Consider the following 20,715-nt stretch of genomic DNA (forward strand, 5'->3'; position numbering starts at 1 on the left):
CGAGTTTATGAGTAGTTAACTCTTTAACCGGCAGCACTCTTATAATTCAGGCACATTCAACTAAATGCAAATAATTGTATGGTTTATACCAAAACAGAAAAAATCGAATGTCGATTTTCAAGAGTGATATATCGATTCAGTGAATCGACACAGTACTTCATATCGATTTAAAAAATCGATATTTTCTGCTCGAAAAATCGATTCTTCGATTAATCGATCTCAGATCGCCATCCCTACAGTCGCGCCGTCGGTCGCGCCGCCGGTGTCCGTGGCCAAGGTGTTACTGTTTATTTTGATCGTTCCTCACAGTTCCGTGTTTCCTCACAATACAAAAACCTTTGAATATCTACAAGTTTTAATGTGTATATAACAACTTATATACTTACATAAGGGTTTTTATCATAATATTGTTATAAATAGCTTTAATTTTATTAAAATATTCTTATATCACATTTCAGTAATATCAATTTGTATAAATAAATACACGTACCTATCTTAACAATGTCATAACTATACTATATTTTAATATTATACCTAACATAATATACACCTACGAACCAACATTAGTTAAAGTATCTTAACTGCATGCTTTATGAAAATTATTTAAATATACAAAATAGGATAGTTATTGTTTTCACTGACTTAGGTTTTTTAGGAAACGATACGTTACGTTAGGACATTATGATATTTACGATACAAATAACGTAGCACCCGACTGCTAAAAGTATTTTATGCAAAACCAAGTAAAGGCATGATAAATGATTTGGGATATAAAGAAAATTAAATTATCTAGCTAGCTACTTTTGACGAGATTTGGTAACGATGAGAGGTACCTCTCATTTGAACAAAAATTTATATAGTAATACTCAAGTACCACATTTCACTAAATTGTTTATAGTTAATAAGTTGGTACCTAATACTACGTTTCTATACATTATATAATTATATCTACAATTAATTAATATTAGCGTATCTATTTCTATAAATAATACTTTGTACTATTTGGTATTGGACGTAATTATAAGGGTCTTTTATATCCGCCCGTCAAACTGAGCCAAATGTGACGACCCCACGACGTCTTCTGTTCGCGTCTGGCGGATTTGGCGTCTTCTTTAAATTGAGACCATCCTCGTTTCTCACTCACCGCACGCGGGCCCCAACTGGACTTTGGACTGAATGAACGCTTCAGAGTCTGTGAAATAATTGAAATTGAAATTTTTAGTTTGATTTTTCATGTAAACATAACGAGATATTATTAGTCACTAAGACAAACGAAAAAGATACACACCTGAACAAAGTTTCCAGTTTTGTATTTGTATAATGCGATAAACATAAATATAGGTACAAACAGTACACCGACGATGAGCATCATGTAGCCCGAGACTAAAAAGTAAAACAGAATTTAGTAATGCAAAAGAATAAATAAGTTAGAGATAAAATAGCATATTAAAAAAACATTAAATTAGGTACTCACCATAACCGGCTGTAGGATAATAGTAACAACAACCGAAGACGAGTGCTTCAAATGATTGCAATGCGTAAATAAATACAGTGATGAGAATAGCAGGAGCAACAATACCCCAGCAGAACCGCCAGTAGATCGATGTTTTAATTCCAAGCATGTATTCAATATCTAAGCAAACGTTTTCTAAACCTGAAAATTTTATATATTTTTTATTAAATTTCCATTACATACAAAATGAATTGAACATCATGGAAAACATAATAAATTAGCTAGTTAGTTACCGTAAATCCAAAATACTCCAACGATTTCCGCAATAGCACAGAACAGAACAAGGAAAGTACCACCGTAGTAATCCACAAGTTCCAAAATGTATTGACCACCCTGTAACCAATTTATTCATGAAAAACAAAATAAAATAACAAATTCATGCTCTTTATTTTCGAATGACAATCATATTAAAAATGAAGGAAATAAAGACTAACCGGGGTAACATAAACAAGTCCGATAGCAAATCCACTGGTACAGCAGAAAGCAGACATGTAGATTGTGCGCACTCGTGGGAAGGAGTCCATTAATACTGTGTTGATCGTTGATAGCAGAGCTACTGCTGATCCCACTCCGAGTACCAGCATCATGACGAAGAACAATACGGAGAATAACTGAGAATCATGGTAAAGAAGAATTAGTTAAGTCAAAATAAGAAAAGTAATATCATGGACTAAAACCTATAATAAAAGATCAAAATTAAGAACTTAGAAACACTACACTATTAAAATAATTTATAAATAAATTAATTTGAATTATGAATTTAAATTATGTTGAATTAAGATTTTTTTATAATAATTTACAGGCAAAGGTGGTAAGGGTTTTATTAAATGCAGTAGATACCTAAGTAATTAATATTATTAATAGAAATTACCTGTGGTTGGAAAGTCTTTGCAATAGCATCGGGGTAGGAAACGAAGGCAAGACCAGTACCGCCTGAACCGACAACATCTTTAACTTCTCTTTCTAGAACATACGCCAAGTTGCCCAGGATACCGAAGATGGTAATACCAGATAGCAAACTCGTGAATGTGTCCAAGGTGGTTACAATCATGGCGTCCCTAAAAATATTCGACATCGTTTAATTTTAATGGTACAATTTTATAGATTATGTAAACATTAGTAAATACAATTTTAAAACCTTTTAAAATAGTTTTATTTATACCATTAATTAATGTTCGACGTTCAATAATTTAATAATGAAATGTTTGTGAAATTCAATAGATACTATTTAAAGACTGAAGGTAATTCTACGTTTAAATATATACGGTTTTATTTACCTGTATACGTTTTGTTTGAACCCGTTGTATGAGGAGAACATGATAATAGCTCCGGTACATACTGACAATGAGAAGAACACTTGCGTCACAGCTGAATACCATACCTGTAATTAAAATAACAATCATTATAGCTATTTCGACTATGAGGTTAGTTTCTAGATAGTTTCACGTTAGTTCACATTATTTAATTACTTATAAAGTGTAGGACAACTATTTTAAATTTACATTATAATATAGTCATTACTCATTTGGTTATCGCAACGCATATTATATAATGAACATAAACAAATATCTACTTACATTCAATTCCAACAGCTTGTCCCATTGTGGAGTGATGAAGTATAATATACCATTACCAGAACCGGGCAAAAGTAATGTGCTAGAAACATAAAACATCGTTTTTATTTAAGTTAAAAAAAACGAATATATATATAAATATGCTGTCTATTCATTTGTTAAGTCTACAATTATAGAAACAATGAAGTAATCTACTAACGTGATTAGCAAGATAATCATGATGACGTAGGGGAACAGCGCAAGGAAGTACGAAGCTTTTCCTGAACTCTTCACCCCACGTGATACGATGACGAAAATGACAAACCACGACGCAAGCAGGCACAAAGTTAAATACCAAATGGGTAAACCTAAAACATAATTTGTCGTTAGAAATTGTATATTTAAATGTATTCGAAATAACAATAGAAATAAAATACCAACCGAGACCTCCTTCAATGCCATCACTCTGCTGAAGAACTGTACGCCTGAAATTTAAAAAAAAATAATTGATATTTAGTCCCACAGTACAAAATAAGAGATTTTATTAAGATTAAAGAAGTTATCTTACGTAAAGTATAGCTCAGCGCTGCTTGTACCATTGATGGTGTGGTCGAAATTCTCCGTTTGACCTGACGGCACACAGTTTTCCCAGGCCGGATCACATAAAGCCCAAGGAAGTGTAGATTGGAAGCTCATTGATAAATAATACAAACACAAAGCGATGATGGACACGTAATACGAGAGAATGTAGCCACATCCCAGAGCTTGAGCGTACCCCGTACCTGTAAGAACAAACTTATATTTAATAGTGTAATATGGTACGGAGATTAAATTTGGCGAGTTTGATTTGAATAGTAAGCATTAAGGAGATAAATGAAAAAAAGGAAAAAAAGATTCTCCTTATTAAGATAAGAAAATAATAACAGAAAACACGAACCTTTCATAGCGGGTGCCATAGACCATATTTTAACAGAGTTTCTTGAGCTGAATTGTCCCAAAACGGCTTCCAAGTAATACATGGGTTTTCCAACTAAGATTAGTACAATTATGTATGGGATGAGGAAGGCGCCTCCACCGTTCTGGTAAGCGACGAAGGGAAACCGCCACACGTTTCCCAGACCCACAGATGTGGCAATACACGACATGAGGAACTCGATTTGATTTCCCCACATGGCACGCTCGGGTTCTTCATCCACCTCAACATCTTCCTAGACAACGTAATATAATAATTGTTTAATTTATCGCGGAACGCTATAAGCACAGATAACTGTGCGTTCTGTGCTGTAGGCTCCTATAACATTAAACTTACACCAAAAGAAGTTGAGCAATGCCGGTAAAACTGCGGGGACAGCTAGTATATAATAAAATCCCTAATCCGATACACAAAGTGAAATAAAAAATGATATGCATATAGGTATATAATCTTATCATATTATTTTAATTTTTATAAATTTATATAACCAGATGTATTCATTCGTAGAAACATTGTATTCACAATATTATGTACATATTATCGCAGACTATCTCATATTATTTTTATTATTTGCTTTTATAAATTTATGCGCACTTATGGTCAACAATAAAATATAGGTGTGTATAATGACGATGACAAATTGTTAGTCACGTATCTATATAGTTACCTATGTGTAACATTATGTAGTAAAATACATAAATATAAGTGTGTTTGTATGTGAACTAACTAGCACCCGCCTCGGCTTCGCTATATGAAATTAAAATTTCAGAGAGTAATGAAGTTCAGAACGGTTCAATAGTTTCGGAGTGTACACTGAATATAATACATACCTATATATCCTGACACCGTAAAGTGATAAAGTATCACCACGACGTGAGATTTTTAAACATATTTGAGTAGATATAAGTAAAGAATTTATAATAACAATTACCTTTTTCTTCGGTGGATCATCTCCTGCATTACTAAAACCCTCATTTGAAAACGCGTTGGTTTCCGGCTTACTCTGTGAATAAAAAGGAAATTAAAAAAACAAAGAGGTTTGTACAATGTACAATGCAATTTATTACAAAACAAATTATCAGTAAAATAAACTAAAAAAAAATCAATTATTTCAAACGTCGTGAAATGTTTTAATCAATTTTATGTGATTTACAAATAGCATTGCTCTACCTCTGTTTATATAATGTACATAACTAAGAGTAAATATACATCATACATGTTTGAAGTGGAATAGTTACGAATATCTAAAATATACATATTTATTTGTTGACCTCTCGAACATTAGTACCTAAACATAAACAAGTCGGTAAATTCTCTACCGGATCTTAGTCAATGTTAATAAAAAAAAATCTAGTATGTTATAATTATGTACTAGAATTTTTAATAGACGTAATAAATTAAACTTTTTCGCTACTTCGCGAACTTTTTCAATATAACCGTTATAGTTATAGTAAAGTTATTTAATTTATATTTTAAACAGTTAACCGTGTGATAATATCTACACGGTCGTTTTCAGTGCTATTTAAATGTTTCCTCACTTATTTATTTTATGCAAGGGTATTGTGAAACATTGAGCACTAATTTCCTTTATGACGCAGGCGCTACTGTCGAAGTATAAACCCAATTATGGTATTACTTATCTCCACGTAAAAATTTAAAAATTTACGATGTTTTTTTTTCTATTTCCTCAATATTGAGTTGTTTTAATATACCTACAATATATGTGTAAATACATATTAATAACTAGCTTTCCGCCTGCGGCTTCGCCCGCGTTTTCAAAAAAAAACCCGCATAGTTCCCGTTCCCGTGGGATTTCCGGGATAAAACCTATGTCACTCAGAAATGATGTAGCTTTCCAACAGTGAAAGAATTTTTCAAATCTGCCAAGTAGTTTCGGAGCCTATTCAATTCATACAAACAAACAAACAAACAAAAAATCAAACCTTTCCTCTTTATAATATTTGTATAGATGAACTAGATTTAAAACAATGAACAGTGGATTTGTACCGACTTTTAATTGAAAATATGAGTAGGTAAGTAAATTAGTATTATTCGTAGTTACATTCATTCAAAACGGAATATTTTATTTATCTTTTGAAGGATATTTAAAATTAAATGATAATTTGATAAAATTTGACATTGTTGATATTGGTTACTTTCGGTGAATCAGTTTTATCAAAACCTAAACCTTAGTTACAAGGAAATTCGTAAAAATAATTTTCATGGCTTCCTGAAGCTATTAACATATTATAACGATTATTTTATTGTTGATAGATTTAAAATAAAAAATTTAATGCCATAAGGCGGTGCAGTTGCAATTAGACCTTATCCAAGGTTACTAGGAATCTTTTTGTCTACGGAACTTCAACATTGGTGTTGAGTGAATTTTTTTATTTCTTGTTAAGTAATATATGAATATGTACTTGTATATCAGTATATTCATTGAGGATATCGTCATTTCCGCAGCAAATTATTACAAGGGCACACCTATAGTATACACAAACATGAAGTCTTATCATAAAGTAGCCTTTTCAAGTTTTACTTTGCCAGCCCTGAAATCCAATGAATATTGTTGGAGATGAATATCACTCCAGAATGTTTCGTTCACAGTTTCGTTATTGTCAAAATATTTAATTGTACAGTTTCATTCTCATCTGTATCTACTAAATATAGTACCTAAGTAGAACATAGTATAAAACAAAGTCGCTTTCTCTGTCCCTATGTCCCTATGTATGCTTAAATCTTTAAAACTACGCAACGGATTTTGATGCGGTTTTTTTAATAGATAGAGTGATTCAAGAGGAAGGTTTTAGACTTTTAGTATATAATTTATTATGCTTTAGACAAAGCGGGCGAAGCCGCGGGCGGAAAGCTAGTAAAAGATATTTATTGCTATTTACATACAACTGTAATAAATATATATTATTTTAACACAATGCTATGAAAAAAAGAACGAAGAACAGGTAAATAAATGTAACAATGACATAAATAGATAAACCAGTTATCTCTTTGTCATTGTAGTTTAATTAAAATTTGGCAGAGATACATAAAAGATTATTATAAACCGATGAATGATATACCTACTATAGAGTGCAGATCTTTGTACATATGTATATTGTTCTTCTTATTAAATTTGTAATGTGTAATTTTTAAAATATTCAGAATATTTTAATGGTTTTTCATTCGCTAATAATTTACGTGTTATCTCCGTGTTATTATTATTATTATTGCTATATAAATAAAAATTGGACAAAATATTTTATCAATCCAATCAGGCTTAAGAGAATATATTATAATATGACGATGCAATAAAATAAAGATAGGTATGTATATATAGGTATGCATATATACATGGCTTTATCTCATATCGTCGAATAATAAGCAAACGATATGTTTGAAAATAACAATAATTAATAATTGACGAAAGTCACGTGTCCATATCGATACGTTATGCCAGACTTTTAGTATATTTTATTATGCTACTCCGTGACTCAGTAGGCAATTTTCCTCATCATTGGGGTTGCCTGGTGAGAGATCACGGCCAGCGATAAATTCGCGCTCTATTATTTATTTATAATTATTAAGTTTTAAACTGTATTCTATATGGTCTACCATAAATCGATTTATTCACTTTAAAAAAAATACAAATTAATATAAACTATGTACCTACGTATTAACTGAACTGAACTGAACTGAATAAGTATAATCTTAAGTACTTATTGACTTTTATATGTATATTTGCATTTGCTTTTTTAATATTCCATATTTATCTAAATACTAATTGTTTCAAATAAAAAATCTATTTATAAAATAATGGTAGTTACCATTTTGATATATTTTGAGACCCTTCACTTTAGATCCAATGTTTCCAATACACGGCATAAATAAATATATAAAAAAACACCACACCACTAAAGGATTAACTCACGAATGAGGTTCTGGGTTGTAATCGGCATGGTTTTATATAATTATATCTATCGGCGGTTTGTCTTGCTGAGCTGTCCACTTATCTAAGTTATTTTTTGTAAATGATTATAATTATCGGGGTAGATGGAGTTCAGTAGGTATATTTCACTTGTCAATCTCTTTTCGTAGGGGATGCTCGTTCTCGTACCTTCTAAGAACAAGCCTCTTCCCTTTATTTATCTCTACCAGTAACAGGCGGCAAGCCAATCCTAGACAGCAATTTTAGAACATATACCCAACGATTATATCGAGGAGAAATGTACTGTAGTTTCAGAAGTTATTTATATTAAAAATAGCGATTCCAAATTCGATAATTTGGAATAAAAAACATTGTTATGCCGCCAAATTGCACAAGGTCAGTTTTGCATTGAAGGTTGATGTGTTTTATTAACAATACATGAGTGCAAAAGTGCAATATTTTGTGTTGTGGTTATGCATACCGAAAGCTTCCTTATGCAGGCCTTGCCGTTTAAGGAAATCTATATATTTATGACGATTTCGGCGTTTCAAGCTTTTCGACCATGTGGAATGACGAACAAAGTGTATCGATTTTATCATACGGCCTTCAATCAACTTATACTGGCATAACTAATGCCATTTCGTACATATTGGTTCTTGTTGATAAACATGCTTTCAAATTATATTAGTAAATTTAGTTAAAATATAAAAATTTTAAAAATATTTTTATCGTAGTTAGACTACAGGCCCGTGTTGAAAAAATTATGGGTCATTTGACCCACCAGGTGACCTATCTAGAACGATATAAGAGCATAAAATAATAAGATTCAGCACTATGACGTCACTTGTAAGCTGTCCACCTGAGTGCAGATGGGAATTCGAAGGTTCAGGTAGAGATTTTCTCCCCTTGTCTCCATGATTTTTGTACGGCGTTGCGGAATAATTGATTAAAAGTAGTATAGAAATAGTATAACACAGATGCCGTACAAAATCAAATGACCAAATTTACCCCGGCAACTGTCGAAAAATAAAAATAAATTCCGACTTTGTGGACCACCATTTTTGTACGGCATCTGTGTCATACTATTTCTATACTGCTTTTAAGCCATTATTCCGCAACGCCGTACAAAAATCATGGAGACAAGGGGAGAAAATCTCTACCTGAACTTTCGAATTCTCATCTGCACTCAGGTCAGGTGGACAGCTTACGAGTGACGTCATAGTGCTGAATCTTATTATTTTATGCTCTTATATCATTAGGTCAACTCATAGGTCAGGTGGTGGGTCAAATGACCCATAATTTTTTCAACATGGGCCTGTAGTCTAAGTGTATTATTATATATTTATTATATTATTTCATAATGTTTATCAACGCAGATACCATCAAAAGGAGGGACAGAAACGATGGCATTATATTAAAATAGTGAAAGTGCGTGTATTCGAATTAATAGATATGTGATTTAATAATCACATTACAAGGGCCAAATTCTTTATTATTGAATATACATTTTTTTATTTGAAAAATTAAATAGGCGTGACCTTGACTCATCAACAAAAAATCTAATCGTTCATATCGTAGATTAGTGTCACCTTAGTAGGTACATAGTTGTTACTTGATTAGTTAATTTTTAATGATAAAATATAAAAAATCGTAGTAGCAAAATCTGATTATGAAATTGACTTGTTAATTGTTTGTATTTGGATAAATATTCAACATAATATCATGAAGTGAATAAGATTGTAGTTTCCTAAATAATTATAAAAGGCAATCAAATTAGGTATATTGCGAGTCGCTAAGTTAGATATTAGTTAGTTCTATAACATGACTTTTTGGCTTTTTCATCGGAATTTCCCAAAAATGCCAATCGAACATCATCAAAAGATTATGCTAATTGATTACAATGATATACAATATGATACTACAATTACCTATGAATTGTTAAATAAAATACGATAATTTTGAATTCTGACACCCACAATCTAGCAATAATCTATGTATTGCTTGCCCCGGCTTCACAATAAAATATGCCTATAAAGACGATGTTTTTTACTGGTAAATGATTTATATTAATATTTAATCGATCTAGTAGGTAGATAATTTTTGAGTTATTATTTACGTACAAAAATACAAATCTTTCATCTTTATATTAATGTAGTTATGTTATGAATTATGAAATGAAGGCAGCATCGATGTTGTCAATTTGGTCCTTGCTTTAAAACCTTCTCATGTAAAAAATTTAAATTATGTATTAAGAAAAAAAATAGCACTTCTAACTTGAACTAGTTGATGCAATAATAAATAATCAATGAATTAAAATTCTTACAGGCTAAGCTTAAAGGTATATAAAAAAATCTTAAAGGTTTATAAAATAATAAATTACAACTTTAATAGCAATGAACTAGAACCTTCGTGCCTCTTTGAAGATAAAAAGCATTTTTCTATGTCTAGGTACTTTCCGAGGGAAAAGGTGTGCGATATAAATAATATTGAACAATTTATAATGAGATATAATCTTCTGTTTTGGCTAGACTGAAGATAAGCTGTAGCCAGACAGCTTGGAAGATATTTTTGATACTGAGGACGATTAATTATTAAGTACAAAGTTTTTGCTTCTCGTATTTATGTATATTGATAGAAGCAAGCTTTTACTAATTGATTTAAAAAATAAAGTACATAGTTCCAATGATTTCTTCATACAAATACATTAAAGTATTATTCACTCCAATTTCAAGCGATGAATAACATTTTTAACTTGTCTTACATGACTGTATCTAATTATATAAAATATTTTCCTGCTCCTTGATTTAAAACAAATATTTGATGCATCATTTTTCCTCTTTATGTGGCAAAACCGAACAACTATAAAAAATTAGCAAAGAATTAAAACGACAAAGATAAATTAAGACATTACAAAGAACAAACGCAGATGATCACCATACCAAATGTACCTGAGTTCGTCTGAGTTCATACTATTTTGTATGCTTATAGGTTATATTAATCATCATAACATTTTAAATAGCCTTATTAAAATCGCAATTTTTACTTTTTGTCGCAATTGGATCTCCTTATCTAACGATCGCTAGTCCGCATTTCACTGTAAGTAGGTATCATTATAATACGAAATACGTTCTAGGAATTTTCATAGTATTGCAACAAAAACGATATAACATGTATCATCAAGATTCGTAATTTGTGCATTCTGAAAAACGTACAATACTACCAATTGCCATCAACATATAAATGAAACATCAAAAATATTTGCGAAAAATTATATTTACATGCAAAACATGATACAGTTAAATCGATTTCACTTTTCAAAGCTAAATTCAATCTCGAAACGAAATATCAAATAAAATTAGCGAGTATATTTCATTGTACTCCAATAATAACTTGTATCAATATAGATCAGAAAGCTTAAACTCTCCCAACTTCTACATTACGTAGCACCTTCACATACATTCTAAAGAGCTGAAAAATGTAATAATAAACTAGTTAATACAAAATACAATAAGATAGGTGATGATATGATATGTGCTCTTGATCGAGTTATAGTCACGGGAGGTGGTCCAAGGGGCTCTACGCTTTGTAAGAGTAGTGTATCTATCGCCGCGTATGCTTCGTGAACGACTCTCTGCAAAACATACATTTATATAATAGACGATAGTAAGAAATACTAACATTACAAATCATATAAATTGTTGAAGGATTGAATTATTTTTTTACGAACGAACAAAAACCACAGAGCCAATCTTAAAAGAAAAGCTTTCCAAGTATCACGTAGGTAAGTACTTAGATAGATAGATAGAAAACACTTTATTGTACAATGCACACAAAAACAAAATTTACAAAAAACGACTTACTTACTTCATTTCAGGCATACAATGTATAATTAGGAGAACCAAAATCACTAACCTCGGTTATAATTCTGGAGTTGTGGGAATCAGAAGGTCGAAACATCATGACTGTATAGGTATTGTCTATACCTAAATGGCCATCGACCCAATCTTCTATGCCGCCGGCGTAAAGCGCTGTTAACCAAAGGTATTTATTATAAATATCGTACTCAAATTCAATGTAGAGATATAAATTGATAGCTAAAGAAAACATCGACCTAAAACAAGATGAAATTTATTAAGATAAAGGTATAAACTATAAGTTAAGGTTTAACAATGTTAATAATACATTTTATTATCATAGCAAGAGCTTTTACTGATAAAAGTTTGCGGACTTCCGAGATAAATAGATCTATCCAGTATCATTTCTTATAACACTAGATTAGTATTGAATTCCTGATAATAAAATATAATGCAATTGTTATAAAGCTTATTTACGTAAAAACTCCGAGGTCTGGCCTGCTACATAAGGCCGACCACTGATACTGTATGCAGCAGCTGCAGCGCCTGACGCTCGTTGCCTCTATAAAAATAACTTAATTTTCTATTCAAATTATACCATTTCATCGTACACAAAATCCAAATCTAATCAAACAATTAACATAATTTAACATAATACGATTAATTGAAACGTTGCCTAAGTTATAAAAACAAACACTTGATTAAGTTTTATACAGATTAAGTGATTACATAGATTTTAGATTAAAGTTACGCACGAGCAAATAAGGGCAATGTATTAGGCAATCCTTTATCTTTTGCTTTGATTGTTTAGTAAATCAATAGACTTTGGATAATACACTAATATAAAAAGTCAAATTAAAAGCAAAGCCGTGTCATTTGTTACTACAAAAATGTGATAAGATATGGCATATTATACCGTAACACCGGTTATCAGTTATCATATTATTATAATGGATTGCTTTAATACTTACATAAACGTGATCAAAAGCTCTTTTCTTGCGTGTATGTGAATACGGATACATCACTCCCTAAAACGCAAACAAATATATATTTTTAAACCTACAAGCTATCAGCACTGTGCGATATCTTAAAAGATAGCACAATGTTTAGTCGTGAACAACTAAGTCCAGTTACATATATGTATTAGTTGTATACGTAGTATATTATTATTAGTCTGTGGTATTAGTTATTACGCGCGGTCATTTTAGTCGTGAAGCAAATATGCAGAAAAAAATACATTCGAAATGCTAATATTCTCCTTTAACATTCGTAGAAAAATTGATTGAAAACAAATAATTATGAGAAGCTACAGTCACTTATTGAAGATGCCTCTACCTGTTAATCAATACCAAAAAGCAATCCTGTAAACTGAATATGATATATAGAAATAAATTCAGTTATCATACCAATACGTCTCCCTCTTTAAAAGCTATGAAGGTGTAAAGCGGGGTCTTTTGTTCATGTAAGAAATGTGTGAGTGCACGCGTTTCGGCCTCACTCAGCTGTCTTGGACCCGCGTATAAGGGACCACACGGATGCTCCGAACGTAACTCTTCAGCTAAAAGTAAATTAAACACTTTGAAAATAAACAAATCCTTTACTGTTATTATTGAGTAATTATTCGTTGGTATCCTAAACAAAAGCACACTCGATAATTAGAAAAATCATTTAATCTTTGTAAAATAACCTATGAATAAAATTATCATCGCTAATGTATTTTAAAGCGCGTACTTGGAATCCATTGATATTCAAAATTACGGTCTAAATTAACTCCATAGCAAGGCTGAATTGTACATCTGACGCCATACATCTCGCAAGCTTGGCACGAATCTCGAGCCTTACATGACGCCCACGTTTGTTTGAGATTTTTCATCCATTCCCTGCGCTAATGGCGAAATATAAACCATATTTAAAATTTCAAAACATGCAATTAAAATTATTTACATTCAGAGAATATCAAACGAAAATAAATAGGTACACTTCAAAAATATTAAAAGAGAGACTATTTTTCTCAAGGTGAATAAAGTTAGGGCTTTATTAAATTATTAAATTTTTAATAATTCCTAATGCTTTTTGATACTTACGTGGGGAAAGGTCATGGAATATGCATACCCATCAGGATTAAAGACAGGAATAATCCAGAAACGATACTTGGTAAGAAGATCTGCGTGTGCTTCACTCCTTTCTATAAGTTGGTAGAGAACATACATAGCAGCTGCAACTGAGTGATGATCCCTACCTTGAATGCCTAATAGAATAAAATCATCATATATATAAAATTCCAGTTAAATAAATTGTTACAAGTACTCTAAATAATTTACCAGCAATTATCATAACAGTCTGTTTAGCTGATACTATTTGTCCACTTGTAGGATCATCTACAATCATCATATGGATCGGATTTTCCATGACGGTAAAATTTCCCGCAGTGATATCTATCCACTTGGCAACTGGACTTTCTTCTGCCCATTGCTTTAGCTGAGATGTTATCTACAATAATAATTGTCAAAAAATCTAACTCCTGTTTGCAAATAAAAAGAAAGCCCGAGTCAATTATGATTTCATTTGAAAATTACCTACCTCATGCAGCGTTCGGGGTGAATTAAAACTAAGTTGTCTTAGTTTTATAAGGTTACAGGTTCGATTTTTTTTAATTTCTTCCTTAAAAGATTTTGTTGTAATTTCCAAATCAACGATCTCGAGTAAAGCTCTGGTAGTCAATGTTGTTCTATTTTTAAAGTCATCGTCGTCATCATACTCCAAATTTGATGATAAATCGGTAGTGTTGTCATATTCTTCTAAACTATCAAATGAACTAGATTTTGCGTTGATTATAGAACTATCCTTTCCACTTCTGTCTTCAATGTCTTCATAAGAATCAGTACTTCCATGTTTATTTTTACTGGTGTTTTCGCTTTCGTCATCGCCATACAGTACCATGTTATATGTATCAATTTCTTTATCCATAATTTTCTTTTCTTTGCCTTTTCGTCTCTCAACGTCAATAATGCGTCTTGTTGTTTCTATAGCATTGTCATCTTCATCAATCAAAAACTTAATCGTAGAAGTACGTTGCAGAGTTTCAATGACATTATATGTTGTACGAGTTGGAAATTGCTTATTATATATGTTAAGATTGTCTAAATCATCATCAAAGGTCAAAATATTGAAAAAGTCAGGCGTTCTCATTGGAACTATAATATCTGACAACGGTGAAGTTCTTGTAGGATGTATTGTTGTTTTATGTGACATCTAAAATTAAACTATAGCTATATTTATTGATGAACACGTATTTAAAAAAAATTGTGTTCCAATGAATACTTACAAATTTATCAACAGTTCGCGGTGTTAAAGGTCCCATTGTTTTTTGTTTAGTGAAAAGAACAGGAGCTACCGGTGCATATTGCCTCACAACATCGGTTTTGGACCTTTGAATAAACTGTGGACCAGATGGAGGGCTTTCGTCACGCTGGACGTGACGATCTCCACTGAATTTCAGGATTGGCCCAACCTGTTGTGCTCCTTTAAGAACTATTGAATAATATTGCAAGTTAAATTTACGCGTTTGATTATAAGAAAATAGGTACGATATAAGCTAAGAGCCTACCTTTGGTCTTTGGTTTTATTGGAGGAATTTTATCGTTAATAATAACTGGAGATACAGGATCTGAAACTATATCACCTTCATGCCGCGCTATAGTCAAAGTTGTAGGCGGCACAAATCGTGTATACTCTTTGGATAGATCCGGTGTTACTGTAGATGGACGCAAAGTAGCTCTTTCAACAATCATCTTTTCCTGAGCCATTTGCAGTGGTTGTATGTTAACAGCCACAATTGGTCTAGCAGTATGACGAATAGTTACATTATCGACAATTTGGTTTCGAGACGTAGGTATGGGAATATCATCTTCCAATACTTTTACAATGAAAGCTTGTGTCGTTTCTGGATTGGAGCGCCATCGAGTATATTCAGTTAGAGCTCGTTTTCGGCGAAAAACTGAAGATAGAAATTCAAAAATTAATGTTTATTATTAGATTTTCATAAGCTATTTCACGTTTACTGAATGCACTGAGCTTACATGATAGTGTACACAATGAACAATTGTCATGTTCGGTGTAGTTGCCTTTAAAACCATACGCTAAATAAATATTAAGGTATAATAATATTAACAGAAAAGCACCAAAATTCATATTAAGAAATATATAATTATTATCACAGGTTGACGTGACATACTTCTGTAATGACGTTTATGGAAGAAGAATTCATGAAAATAGCCAGAATTCTTATAGTAAATTTTTCTTTATACCTATTGCTGCAGTCTACACATTAACCGACATTAAAAAACTAATTGAAACATGAATAGACTTTTAAATATGTTTCTATCACAGGTTTCTATTAATTGATATTTTTTTATAAGTGATTAAAAAATTGTACACCCACGTCGTATTTATCGTCTGTCAAAAAAAAATAGTTTCATGATAGGTTTAGATCAACTGAAACTGAAAATATTTTGATGTGTGTTTTATATTACAAAGTATTCAATATGTTGTTACAAATCAAAGTTTATATGATTTCAGCATTGTATTTATTTGGAATATTATTTATGATATTATTTCCGCCTCGTAACTATGAACAGTTAGTACTTATACTATTAATATTGTACATTTATTAACACTTTCTAGTATTTAAATTGTTTCACAACAACAGAAATTTCATTTTATACCTACTGATATATAAATATTCATTTTAGATCAGGAGCTAAAATGAGGAAAATAAGAAGTACAGGAAGTAGTTTGAAATATTTACAGTATATTGATCAAGAAACATTATTGAATATTGCAAATCGCATGGCGAAAGATGATCCAGAAATGGTGCGATTAGTGCATCTCACTCCGCGCACTTCGAACAACAACACGATCGTTGCATTGGAACTACATAGCGATACACATTCCAGGAAACCAGGAATACTCATTATAGGAAGTAAATATAGCTTACTAGCTTTCCGCCCGCGGTTTCACCTTCTTAGTCAAAGGAAACCCTGCATAATTCTCATTCCCGTAGGTTGCAAACTATCTTTGTAACAAATTTCATCGATGTCGGCTCAGTGGTTTAGGCGTGAAAGGAGACATACAAACAGATCGACAGACAGTTACAATATCAATAGAGATTTTGATAACAATTTCCGTAGTTCATATTATGTAGAGCTGAGTATCGATCCTGTATTTTTCGCTATCATATCGGTGTGGACATGCTATTAGGTTATTGGGATGATGAAACCGAGAGTGCTATAGTGAAATATGACGATCAAATAATTTTTTATGGCTAGTTACTAGTATTGCGTGTATTTAAATACTACCTACTACGCTTAACGTCTATTTCGGCGTGACAAGGACAAAATTGAATTATAGGAATATTGTACAAGTGTACCTACTACTGTAATGTATTAGAATCTAAATTAGTATTATAATTGCAGCACTGAACGGTATGGTGTGGGGAGCAACAAATGCAATAATAGAATTGGCTGAAAAACTACTGTACGATGCTAATTATCAAACGCCATTTTTTAATGACTATGACTGGTAAAAAATTTTCACTTGTACAACTTTAACCGCCAATTAGTTACTGATCATTAAAACAATATTTTTCATCTCATGCATTCTCATCAAAGGTACCTCATCCCAGTAGTGAATCCAGATGCAGTTAATTTTACAAAGAATTTGCGAAAGTTTCGACCAATACAAGAACTACTTTGGTCGCGTAACATCACCGCTAGGAATAACACTCGGCCTGCGTTGTGGCACAAGAATGTACATACTGAACTTGGGGACACCTGCTTTGGTACTAATATTAATCGGAATTTCGCATATCATTGGCGAGGTAAGTGACACGGTGTGAAGAGATAGCAAATCTTTCAAAGTGATTAATATCTAGCCTTATTTGAGCTTTAACCATAACATCAAGTACACGATACATACATACTGATAAAACAGTTGTCTAATGTATAAATTCAATATGCCTTTCTACTGATAAGTGATAAATTACAGATTAAAGAAAATAATTAAGACAGATATAATAAAGATTTTTATAAACTTTGATCTCTATTAATCAATATGTCGCTAGATTGCATGAAATGACGCATAACGCAGAAAATAATAATACAGGGTCATTTGTCTCATCTAACACCTGTAATTTATGGCTTTCTTCATAAATATTATATCTTTCCAATATTATTTACAATTCGCGATATTAAGGCTTATACATGCGCTAATAACCTTGACCATACTTGACGGATCTCAAACCTCTCCCGCTGCACCTTCTTTTTTCCTCGCATTTTGTATTTAAAAAGATACCAATCAGTGAAACAAAAAATCCTCGTCAGGGACTGTTGTGTAACTGATAATCTATTAAACATAAAATTTTCAGAGCTCTAAGTCAGCAGGTTACGAAGTTTATAGAGTATTTGCGGAAAAATCGATGACCACGGCACATTTTTTTTCTAGAAATCTATTAACTTTGGAAAAAATTCCTCGCGAGCAATTAAAGATCAAAGACCATCCTATTTTATATATTTTTTTCGGTATTGTGCTTTATGTTGTACCAGACTTTATAGAGGTTGAACATAGTCGAAATTGCCGGGTAACGCCTTAATAGTATTATTATTTAGCGCAGATAACAATATCGCGTGCGAGATTTAAATTATTTTGCAAAAGATAACATGGATTAGGCAGCTGCCTAGTTAATATACTAGATACCGGATACGTACACAAATAAACAAACAAACAATTTGTTTTTCATTACAGATGATGTTTCCAAGTCTCCAGACGTTTGTTCCCAATATTATCCAGGAAATAGACCTTTTTCAGCCGCTGAATCACAAGCTATTCGCACATACATACATAAACTAGAAGATGTTATTCACATAGCAATCAACGTGCACGCAAGTTTTGTACCGAAAAAGGTTGTTGTTCCATTATTACTTCGTATTTATAACTAATAATAATTTAAGAGAGATATGATTATTTTCGAATTATAGTGGTAGGCAAATGCGAAATATTCTGATAGGAAAAGCGAAAAGTTCACAAATATTATGGTATATATTTCGCAGGTAAATAAAAAAATATTAGATAATAATAACTATTAAATATTAATGATATTTAATAGTTATTATTATCCTATTTAATTTTCTATAAGAAAATATCAATAATGAAATTAAATAGTAATTATGGAATATCCATAAAATTTACACAATCTTGCTTTCTTTCGACACCAACCTTTACCTATCTAATGACAACAATGAATGGAGAGGTGTATTATTAGACTAAATAAATACTGTACAAGTATATATAAACAACAACAGTTTGGATCTTTATTATTAATTCGTTTTAATTATGTAAAGATTATATTTCAATCTTGATAGAGATTATATTCAACATTATTGAGCAGTATATAATTGCCTTATATTGTTAATGATTTTATCAAGTCTGTAATTTAATCTGTTATAGGAATTTATTTTGTACCCGTGGAGATATTCGTTACGTCAACCTAGCAACTACAGGAATTTACAAGCTATCGGCGAGTATGCTGCAAGACAGGCAAGATTACCAGATGGGCGGCTTTATGAGGTGAGAGAAAATTATACTCACGCATTGGTGCCTATCGCATAAATATGCAATATAGCTAAAGACACATTCAACATCAACAGGCCGTATTTGTTCCAACTGTAGATCTACCTGGTCGAGTACCGGATGGTACACAGTAATTTTATAAATCACTAGCTGCTGCCGCGCGGTTTCACCCCCGTGGATCCACTCCTGTTGGCCGTAGCGTGATGATATATAGCCTATAACCTTCCTCGATAAATGGGCTATCTAACTCCGAAAGAATATTTCAAATCGGACCAGTAGTACCCGAGATTAGCGCGTTCTAACAAACAAACAAACAAACAAACTCATCAGCTTTATAATATTAGTATAGATATGTAATTCTAAGAAGTAAGTCTTCGCTTGGATACCTCTGGCTCTAGTGAAACAATTTGTGTCATTTGCTTGAATCTCTGAAAATATTGACAGGATTTCCATGTACCTATTTAGTTTTTGAGATTCATTAGGAAAGATTAGATATATCTCACATACTTACTAATACGTTGGCTACTGTTAGAATAATAGAGCGATACCTTATTTTTTTGTATCTCAGTCCCAAGATACAACATAGTGATGAATTTATCGATGTAGGTACATCAAGAAAGTAGCGATGGACGAGTAGCTGGCTCTCTGACGGATTATATTTCAGGAGTGCTCGGCACAGATCTCGTATTTCTCCTGAAACCATTTCATCCAACGTTCCCCAATATTACGGACACTTCAATACTCGGTAATTTTAAAAATTGTTGGGATTTAATACTGATTTTGCTATGGTTGCAGCAATTAAGAACAAACTTTTTGACGTGCTCTTTACCACAGTGCAGACTTAATTTTTCGAACTAGTCAAATTGAGTTTATTAGATGCTTCGTGTTGTTTATTATTTGTTTAAAGACATCATAATGTTTTATCATCGTGAAATATAGAATTAAACAGAATTTATATTATCATATCTATTCATAGCTTATAAGTTGTAATTTTTATGTTTTCTAACAACCGAAATTTCGAAGATAGTCAGTAGTAGATAGTAATATTTATTCTGATATAGCTTTAATAATATTTCAGAAACATATGTGAAGAAAACTATAACATCCATACTGAGTTTAGTACGAGGTTGGCGTAGCAGCACTAAACAAAACACCCTTTCATTCTTTGGGAGAGATGTAGAGTTTTAATAAAATGTGTACCTATTAACAATTTCGACATTTTTTTTTAATGTCGCGTTTAGTTCAGTATTTTAAAAGTAGAAGTAACCAAT

At 31.9% G+C, this 20,715-nt stretch overlaps 3 protein-coding genes across 4 annotated transcripts; 1 reads left to right on the forward strand and 2 right to left on the reverse strand.

Annotated features, from left to right (window-relative positions):
- Positions 1 to 286: 286 nt before the first annotated feature.
- Positions 287 to 8,030, reverse strand: LOC149486559 (sodium-dependent nutrient amino acid transporter 1-like). Its single transcript, XM_089698192.1, has 14 exons — positions 7,864 to 8,030; positions 4,971 to 5,042; positions 4,004 to 4,274; positions 3,635 to 3,848; positions 3,508 to 3,551; positions 3,287 to 3,434; positions 3,091 to 3,169; positions 2,791 to 2,894; positions 2,385 to 2,571; positions 1,948 to 2,124; positions 1,747 to 1,846; positions 1,475 to 1,654; positions 1,289 to 1,383; positions 287 to 1,192 (listed from the first exon to the last, which is right to left on the reverse strand). The coding sequence occupies exons 1-14, from the start codon at positions 7,864 to 7,866 to the stop codon at positions 1,019 to 1,021; spliced, it is 1,848 nt and encodes a 615-aa protein (XP_089554318.1). The 5' UTR covers positions 7,867 to 8,030; the 3' UTR covers positions 287 to 1,018.
- Positions 8,031 to 11,252: 3,222 nt separating this feature from the next.
- Positions 11,253 to 16,086, reverse strand: LOC149486560 (uncharacterized). The gene is made up of 12 exons (XM_089698193.1): positions 15,898 to 16,086; positions 15,426 to 15,815; positions 15,144 to 15,349; positions 14,399 to 15,070; positions 14,140 to 14,308; positions 13,903 to 14,066; positions 13,550 to 13,703; positions 13,225 to 13,376; positions 12,790 to 12,846; positions 12,296 to 12,380; positions 11,877 to 11,992; positions 11,253 to 11,595 (listed from the first exon to the last, which is right to left on the reverse strand). Exons 1-12 carry the CDS (start codon positions 16,007 to 16,009, stop codon positions 11,425 to 11,427), a joined length of 2,448 nt encoding a protein of 815 aa, XP_089554319.1. The 5' UTR covers positions 16,010 to 16,086; the 3' UTR covers positions 11,253 to 11,424.
- A 167-nt stretch (positions 16,087 to 16,253) lies between these two features.
- Positions 16,254 to 20,632, forward strand: LOC149486561 (zinc carboxypeptidase-like). 2 transcript variants are annotated; one of them, XM_089697823.1, is made up of 8 exons: positions 16,254 to 16,454; positions 16,570 to 16,799; positions 17,293 to 17,398; positions 17,488 to 17,696; positions 18,620 to 18,777; positions 19,322 to 19,441; positions 20,051 to 20,189; positions 20,523 to 20,632. In XM_089697823.1, exons 1-8 carry the CDS (start codon positions 16,333 to 16,335, stop codon positions 20,630 to 20,632), a joined length of 1,194 nt encoding a protein of 397 aa, XP_089553949.1. In that variant the 5' UTR covers positions 16,254 to 16,332. The 2 variants fall into 2 exon arrangements, with proteins under 2 accessions (XP_089553949.1, XP_089553948.1); XM_089697822.1 differs by having other exon boundaries at positions 16,254 to 16,799.
- The last annotated feature ends 83 nt before the right edge of the window (positions 20,633 to 20,715 follow it).

The sequence above is a fragment of the Colias philodice genome, chromosome 8 (genome assembly GCF_061535455.1).
Source record: "Colias philodice isolate Cphi_HAF_F1 chromosome 8, ilColPhil1 Martin Lab GWU primary, whole genome shotgun sequence".
In the NCBI taxonomy this organism is placed as follows: domain Eukaryota; kingdom Metazoa; phylum Arthropoda; class Insecta; order Lepidoptera; family Pieridae; genus Colias; species Colias philodice.